At 37.0% G+C, this 8,767-nt stretch overlaps 1 protein-coding gene across 1 annotated transcript in view; it reads right to left on the bottom strand.

The window, feature by feature from the left end:
• Positions 1–7,945, bottom strand: part of LOC112147754 (unconventional myosin-VIIa) — a 26,691-nt gene extending 18,746 nt beyond the window's left edge. The window contains exons 1-16 of the mRNA XM_024274336.2: positions 7,867–7,945; positions 7,735–7,771; positions 6,756–6,857; positions 6,516–6,668; positions 5,160–5,228; positions 4,974–5,089; positions 4,766–4,893; positions 4,550–4,692; positions 4,274–4,387; positions 4,035–4,188; positions 3,652–3,728; positions 3,452–3,571; positions 3,118–3,260; positions 2,832–3,042; positions 1,181–1,316; positions 929–1,095 (exon numbers count right to left, since the gene is read on the bottom strand). Coding sequence (XP_024130104.1) covers positions 929–1,095; positions 1,181–1,316; positions 2,832–3,042; positions 3,118–3,260; positions 3,452–3,571; positions 3,652–3,728; positions 4,035–4,188; positions 4,274–4,387; positions 4,550–4,692; positions 4,766–4,893; positions 4,974–5,089; positions 5,160–5,228; positions 6,516–6,668; positions 6,756–6,857; positions 7,735–7,746 — 1,845 coding nt within the window. The 5' untranslated portion in view covers positions 7,747–7,771; positions 7,867–7,945. The remainder of the gene's footprint in view (positions 1–928; positions 1,096–1,180; positions 1,317–2,831; positions 3,043–3,117; positions 3,261–3,451; positions 3,572–3,651; positions 3,729–4,034; positions 4,189–4,273; positions 4,388–4,549; positions 4,693–4,765; positions 4,894–4,973; positions 5,090–5,159; positions 5,229–6,515; positions 6,669–6,755; positions 6,858–7,734; positions 7,772–7,866) is intronic.
• Positions 7,946–8,767: the final 822 nt, after the last annotated feature.

Raw genomic sequence — 8,767 nt, 5'->3', positions numbered from 1 at the left:
AACAACATTTTTTTTTATATTTCTAATACCGGTAATTTACTCTAATGCTAATATCTCATACCAACTGTATTTGACAATAGACAACAGAACCCCCCACACACACACACACACAAAATATATAAATATATAAATAAATAAAGCTTCACCCCCCCAAAAAATTTGAGTTAAAATTAGTTTCATTTTTGACAAAGACAAATGTGTCAATACAAGCTTCTCTAAGCATTATACTTTATGGGAAATTAATATTGAAGTTTTTGATCATTAAAAAAAAAGTATTTTGAGAATATTTGTTCATTTAAAAATATTTTTTTTCTTTTGTTCAGTATGTGGACGCTTTATTGTGCTTGAATTCCATATTAAAGATGCACATATTTATCTTTCAAGGATTTTTTAATGTGTTTTATATTCATTACTGCTTTACACTTTAGCAACAGCACCTCGAGTAAATGAACTGCTGTTTTAACATTAATATCAAAAACAATAGTAAAATAGATTGAAATATACATTTTGATCCTTTCATTTGTAAAAGCTACTCTGCTATTCTCATTTGCCACGGCACGTCTAATTTTTAAATACTTACTTTAGGTTTGTAATACAAGTATTGCTGCCCAATTCCGCTTTCAAATCATTATTCAATTATAGTTATTATTGTTTCGGATTCCCTTACTGAAACAACCCTGTATTTTATCTGGGCTAGGGACCGGCACAGGGAAATCCAGACTTGGGGCCCCCCTGTGGCTTGCCTAGGGACCCATTATTTCATTGTGTTTTTTTTAGAAATAATCACTAATCTGTAAATTTACCATAACTGTTTGATTTTTTTTATTTTTTGCATCTCAGCTTTTGCAAAACAGTTATTATGTATGAGTTCGTGATACATACATTGGATTACTTTAAATAAGTGTTTGAGGGTTAGGATTTTTCTTACCCTGAGAGAGCTAACGGGCGTCATGACAACCTTGTTGTTTTTGATGACGTTGCCTCCTTTAGACGAGAGCTCCGCCTGGAAGAGCTGCCGCAGCAACTTGTTGGTAGACGTATCAATCATTTGTTTTATGTCATAACTGATGGCATCTCTGTTCTTCTCAAGGAACCCTAAGTGAAAGAGAAAACATAAAGTACATAGCAGGAGGAAAAAGCATCACACCAGATGTGAAGGAAGGTGGGGTCGTTTGTGTACCGTTGGTGTCGTAGTAGACCACCCCTGCAAAGTGGTTAACCCCAAAGTTGGTGTCGTATTCACTTTTGGATGTGACGTAGCCTTTTTCTTCACTGTGATGCTGGTTCAGCTTGGTAAGCAAAGTCAGGTCTGTACCCTTTGAGACATCAAGTGAAAATAGAGCAGAAATGCAACAATTTAAAGGCAATTTTTGGTTTTACAAGTCGTTACACGGAGCATTATTTAATGAAAGTTCATGATTCTAAATAGTCCATTTAAATATTTTCAATTCAACAGATTTCAACGGAATTTAATTAAAATATTTAGAAACAATATCAGCTTTTGCTTATTGTGATGTTTTTCTTTTGTTTCACTACAAAGTACTTTGACCTCTACGGTGACCTTGAAGGGGAAATAACACCAACAAATCACTCAAAAAATCTAAAAAATACTGACAATCACAACAACTAAAATAGTAAAAAAAAATCATTTAGAAAAATACAAACAAAATTCCTGAAACACAATTCCAAAAAATGAATAAAAGTAATAAGAAAATTAAAACAAAAGTAGAAACAGGAGGTACAATTGGAGAGCGCTGATCGGATGATGACGTTTTCAGCTTTTTTCAACGTGTCTTTAACGGACACGTTGAAAGTTATAGTTTCAGCACGGAGCATATCTAGCTATGCTTCATGACAAATAACTTTCATTTGAAGTAATGGACATCATCCAATCAATGATGTCCCATATTACCTTCCTTTTCTGAGATTATATTGTTCTTCATTTTTTTAAATTAATTTAGACTTTTGTAACTTACTTCTGTTTTCCTAAACCTTTTAATTTGTACTTCTTTTCATTTTTTTGGACTTGTGTTGTGGTTTCTGTAACTTTGTTTTCTAAAATGTTGAAAGCAGGGAAAAAAATCGGCAAAATACAATGGAATACAACCAGATCTAATATATGGCGCTAATTTACTTGAAAAAATTTGGTGCATTTTTTTTGTTACGCCCACCCAAAAAAGGTATCTACTTGTTTTGGAGAGTCTGTTGGTCATCTCGGGCAACTCACTACTATATTTTCTGGGGATGTCCAATCATAAAGGTATTCAGGTCACAAATATGGAATCATGTAAATAATGTTTTTGGCTCCAAAATTCCGTGTTGATTCCAATGCATACACCTGAGAGAGGCTGATGTGGAGAACCAGGAAAAATTAGACAAGAAGCTTCTGGCAACTCTCTTAAAAAAGTAATCTCAAGGAAATGATTTAAGTGGAACCTTCTTCAGAGGAAGAACGGATCAATATAATCCACGATATCTACATAATGGAAAAACTATCATCAAGATTCAAAATGTCAACTTTTATGAACAAATGGACAGAGTATGCCAAACCAGGTAGATCCGACTATCTGAATCTTCAATATCATAGTGAATAGAAACTCTGTGAAACCTCTCTCATGTATTTTGGTCTTTTCTAAAAGGTGCTCTTCCTTTTTTGTTATTTTGTTAAGAGGATGTTGTATTATAACAGCTGAAAAAGAAAAATTTCAAAAAGAAAGCATGTTGAGGGATTTGTTGATGTGATTTGCACTTGGGGGCCACCGTAGACCAATATACAATTGAAAGACTAAAGAGAATCGTGGCTAAACTGGTTCAAAATGGCTATACAGTACCTTTGGAAACTGGCTCTCTTCATCAATCAGGGCAAACACGTTGCAGGGCTTGTCGGCCAGCAGGTTGAGGACGTCCTGATTGTCCCTGAATTTGATGTTGTTCCAAACTATGCCCTCTTTCCGGTACTCCTCCTGCTCCAGCTTGAAGACGTGGCCCACGAAGAACTGCTGCAGCTTCTCGTTGGCGTAGTTGATGCAAAGCTGCTCAAAGCTAGAAAACAACAAACACACACTTTAAGATCAGCTGGCTGACTGTGAGAGCAGTTCGGTTTGAAATCGCCCTGACCTGTTTACTTCAAAGTTTTCAAAGCCGAAGATATCAAGCAAGCCGATGGAGAGATAAGACGACTTGGGGTTGTTTGCCAGCCGTTTGTAGATGACACTGTTGACTTTCTCTACGATCCATTTGAAGAGTTTATTGAAGATTGCCTGGAAAACAGATGACATTTACAGGTGATTCCGAAAGCTTGGAAACAGTTTAACTGTGTCTTATAAAGAAAATAAAATCCCATCAGAGTCTGAGTGAAGGGAAGTTTTATGGTATCAAGCAATAACACTTACAGGAAATTTCTGGGTCAAAATCCAATAAGGAAACAGTGTTTTAGTATTGATGGAGTTACCTTGACGACGGCGTCTCGGCAAGCAGCTGCTTGCTGAGAACTGAGGGGTTTGGTGACTCTTTCTTTGTTGGCCTCGATGGAGCGTTGGGTCAAACTTTTCTCCAGGGCCAACTTCTTCACCTGCAACACAGAACAATGCGGATTAAAGGAAATCGATAGAGCATACCTTTAAGATTGTACAACTGTGAAAGAAGACACACCCCCAGCAAGGACGCTGCGTTACTGAAAGGTTTTGACTTGCAGACTTCACTGGTTTCCAGGTTATCTTGGATGATGGCTGATGGGAGGAATGTGAAGACAGAAAACTGTATTGGTACTGTATTTTATTTTAAAACAATGCTGGAAAGAGAAAAGTAACTAAAATCTGTTATCATTTTATAAAACAAAAATTAAGTCTTCCTTTAAAAACCCTTTTGGATACAAGGATATATTTGCTTTAATAACCCATTTTTTTTGGTGTTTAAGAGACAGATTTACCCCCCCAAAATCCAAAGTTTTACATTTGTGATATACATTTAAGATATGAAGATACAGTTTGTGAAAGGGCTAACATTTTTTTCAAAGAAAAACGATGAAATCTCACCCTCAAAGGTGATGTTTCCCAGGTGCAGCATGGCCGCCAGAAGCTTGAGGATGTCCTGAAACTGGTTTTCTGTGAAAGTCAGGGTTTTCATGGCCGAACGGATGCGCTCAAAGTCTTTGGCGTCATCCCTGCCCTCGCACACAATGCAGTCGCCCTGAGGGCAGAAAATGCAGGTCATTTAAGGAAAAATCTTAGAAAAAATGCAGAACCTGTTGAGGTGCTTGAATAACTCTCAGCACCTGATTGAGGATGGTGTAGTCTGTGGGTTTTCTGAGGTTGAGAGTTTTCTTCTCTTCTGGTTTGAGGCCTGCCAGCATGCAGTAGAAGATGTGGTAGTTTCGCTCTCCTAAAGCCTGCAATTGTAGATGATTGTAATGACGTGCAGCCAAAAAAAAGAAAAAAGTTTCTGGGTAAACTTGTAACACTTGAGATTTTATTGGTTTGTGTTGCAAATGCACAACAGCTCAGCCCAGTCCAGATAAGAGCTGGCTTTTGCTTGGGTGGAGCCGCCTCACCTGATGGCACACACGAGACTTCTCCAGGAGATACTGCTCAATGCGAGCGCCCTCAATGACGCCATTTTTGTTGAAGAAAATCTCCAGATATTTCCCAAAGCGGCTAGAGTTGTCATTACGGATTGTTTTGGAGTTTCCAAAAGCTGTAAAAAATTAATAATAATAATAAAAATATTTTTTTTAAGTTTAAGTAAAATGTGAAAAATGATGTAATACCTTCTAAAATTGGGTTGGACTCCAGTATCTGGTTCTCTATCTCCTGCGTAGAGCGCTGACCGCTGATTGCTGTCAGGTACTGCAGGATCAGCTTGGTGCTCTCCGTCTTCCCTGCACCAGACTCCCCACTGGGAAGGAAAAAAATAATAATTAAAAAGACTGAACCCCCTGCAAGCTGGATAACTTCTCTGTGTAAGAGGACGCTGACCTGATGATGCAGCACTGGTTTCTAAGGTTACGCTTCATGTTGAAGTAGCAGGACTCGGCGATGGCGAAAATATGCGGCGGGAGTTCTCCCAGCTTCTGACCGTGATACAACTCCACCTGAGAGCAGAATAATACATGAAGTTGATGGTGGATTGTTGATGTTCATCACAAACTAACTGTAACTTACTTGTTCAGCTGAATATATTGGAAATTCCCGGTATGGATTCACTGCCACCAACACTGATCCAATATAAGTCTAGAAAAAACACAATTCTTGCATTAAATAAATGCATAAATTTGATTCATTTTAGGATTCAACGCAGCTGGATTAAACTTTTATATATTTTTTATGTTTATATTTCACTGCAAAAACAGTGTTTACTTTAAAACATGTTTATCATTTTAAAAAATGTTCTTAAAATAAGCCAAAAAAAGAAAACTGTTTAAAAAATTTGTTTTTCAAGAAAAAATTTCCAATCTCTAAGACATGTTTTCTTAAAGATTCGTTTTCTATTATTTTTCTCACAAGACAGAAAATTTGACAATTTTTATTGAAAAAAAATGTAATTTTGACTTTTCAAGGAATCATTTGTTTTATTTTTTTTATGGCATGGGGTGTTAAAAAACTTTTTTTTTTTAATCTATCTGGAAGTTTAAGCTACTAAAAGTGGGAACTTTCATCAATAAATGTAAAAACTAACTGAGCCTATCTCCGCCTCAAAATTTCAGAAATATTACAAAAGAAAATAATCTGTGGATTTGAACAATCACTTAAGCCTTTTTAACTGAAGATGACATTGATTTAATTTTTTTTTTTTTTTTTAACAAAGTCTAGATTCTTAGTTTTAAAAAGGAAAAAGAAATCTACACCGGATAGCTAATGAAAGACAATAACTCATTCAAGACCTTATTTTTACAGCTGGATGACAAAAATGTTGATCATGTTTCATGGATTCACTTCAGTAATTTTGTGGTAAATTGCATAAACAAATTTGGCTTTACAATAAAACACTTCATTATTTAAAATAAAGTTATTAGTATAATTTAAGAACTGAACAGTAATAATGGCAGCCCAAACCATCATAGCTCCAAAAGCATGCTTGAAAGACTGAATACTGAAAGAATCTGCTGCTGGGTCTTAACGCCAATATTTGTTTCTCTAAAGAAGAAAGTTAACGTTTTTTATTTTTTGTGACTTTCAAGCAGTCGTATGGAGAGAATCCATTTGCGGGAAAATGATTCTGAACATTCCTTACAACATCAGGAAGTTGGAATTTTCACAATCATACTTCCCAGAATTCAGAGTAAAAAACAAATATTTGCGGAAACGTTTTGCAAATAAAAACTTTAAAATCCTTTGAATTTGGGTGTCTTTTAAAGTTTATTCAACAACATTTACTTTCATAGTAAAGAACTGAGACTTAAGTTAATTTAAATTCTAAAAGAGATCTGGTGAGGCTTCACCTATTCCCATTAAATTACTGGGACAGCTGGTTCCTCGTGTAACTACGACAGCAGTGTCAGCAGTCAAGGTGCGGCTTACGTAGATGAGGCCTCGCTGGTGTCTGAGCAGCAGGTTCCTCAGGAGGCCGGCCTCTGTCATGTCACCGAGGGAGATCATGTCATCCACCCCCTCCACCGATGTGGGGTGCATGATCTTAAGAGAGGCCTCATCCTCTGTGGACAGGCGCTGCTCCTGGAAGAGACGGCAGCAGGAGGTGTAAGTTAAATCAGCTGCTGGAAAATGAAATAAAAATGTTGTGCTCCCCATGAAAGTTTTTACTTTTCCATTGTCGTCCACTAAGAACCGCTGGCCTGAAGGTGTTTCTTTGACTCTGGCTCCGATGGGGACCCCGATGTCCGAGTTCACCCACACCCATTCACCCTGAAGACAGAGCAGATCCCCTTTTCTCATCAGAACTCTTTTTTTTTCTTGCGTTTTTGTCTAAAGCAGAGCATTTGAGTTTTTAAATAAGCACTTATTCCTGGTTCTAGCGGAGGGGTCTAAAACCAGAGGCTCCAGAGCCACATGGGGCTCGTTGGCTACAGCCACTAATGATATGAATTAATAATGCATTTGTAAATTTGGTTAATTAGTTTTAGTTATATGAGTTTTAAAATGCATGTTTAAAATTTTAATATGTCAGATAAATGTGAAAAAATGTATCCTATTGTCCAAGACGGTTTTTAAAGTACAGAATTGCATTTACACGTATAATAAAAAAAAAAAACTGCATTCTGTCAATGTTGACATATTTATATTTAATAGTAAAAGGACAAAAAAGATGAAGATGCATCAAAGTCATGATAGAAAATGACATGTTTGACTGAAAAAATTAAATCTGCTGGAGATGGTTGTGTTTTATTTTGAAAGGAACTTGTGTGTGTTGCTGTCAAAAACATATAAAGGAAAATTCACTTGTAATTTAATTATTGTAAATATTTGAAACAAAATTTTTATATATTATGGTATTTAATGGTATTTTTCCAAGTTGGACTTTGTGGCTGTTGGTGGATTTTAAGAAACTTGACCAAATGTCTCTTTAATCTTTCTAGATTGTTCTAGTGTGAGGTTCTACTCTGAAGAAATCCAGTCTAATGGAACAAATAATCTAAAACTGGTTGAATGTGGCAAACATTCTAAAGAAATTACATTTGACAACTGATGTCTCAGTACGTACAGCACCAGTTGTTAAAAAAATATACAAATTTAATTAGCCATTTTACCAAATAAAAGCTTTCACCAGGGTTCAGACACTCACCTTCCTGAGCATGATCGGTTACTTTACTTCCAACTCCCTGAAAAAGAAGTCCATATATATTAAAAAGACCAAAATTCCACTGCGATTTAAATTTAACAAACAAAAGAAAAAGTGGTATAAGTTTAGGCCTACTATCCAGCAGTTGTGCTTCTCCGATCCTCATTAAGGCCCTTGGTCTTAATGTGGTTTCTGATCACTATGAGGAAAGAAGATATGTAACTTTTCTTTGCTTCACAGAGATTTTATGGCGCTTCGACTTTGGACCGGCTGACAGAAAGGAAATGAAACCTACAGAGGTGAACAATCATCTTTCCTTCAAGGAAGTGCCCTCGTCAGGTTGCTCGTCCCACCCTTTCTTATGGCTCAATCACCCCAACTTTAACCATGAAAGACCTGACAGTGGCGCTGGATGAAAAAAAAAAAGTTGCAGATCAGTGTGTGGTTACGTTAAATCCGGCTTTGCGTAAACAACCTTGACGTGTGTTTACCGGGGTCACGGAATGCTGTAATAAATTTATGTGCTGCCTTTGGACCTTGCTTGTGTAAACTCGTGAAAACGCGACAGAGCATCCCCCCTTCAGCTGCAATAAAGATAGAAACAGGAGATTAAATCAGAGCAAAAGCCTCCATTGTCTACCTGCTGTCAATCACTTTTCTTTAACTGTGCACCAGTTGTGAAGATGCTTTTTTTTTCGGCCTGGTGCTGTAACTGTAAGGCTGTGTAGGGTCTGACTAATGGCAGCCACTGATTAGTCGTTTGCGTCAATATGTTCAGCTTTGATAAGGTATTTTTCCCCAAGGTTAGTCACAGTGGAGAGCTCAAGCTCGTCATCGCTGATGCTGCATGGGCTTCTGGGTAAAACAGAAACACCCATACACTGGGGCTACATTTCCCTAGTGAGAGGTCACTGACCTCACTCAACTCTGGCCTAATTACAGCTTTCATAACTAGGCAAGAAGGATCCAAATATTAGGTCCTGATGATGTGCTGCACAATTCAAGTCAGCTTCAGATAGCTTAGTAATAATATTGA

Source organism: Oryzias melastigma, linkage group LG17 (genome assembly GCF_002922805.2).
Source record: "Oryzias melastigma strain HK-1 linkage group LG17, ASM292280v2, whole genome shotgun sequence".
In the NCBI taxonomy this organism is placed as follows: Eukaryota; Metazoa; Chordata; class Actinopteri; order Beloniformes; family Adrianichthyidae; genus Oryzias; species Oryzias melastigma.
Note: the sequence above shows the minus strand (reverse complement) of the source record. Positions and strands in the feature narration are given on the sequence as shown.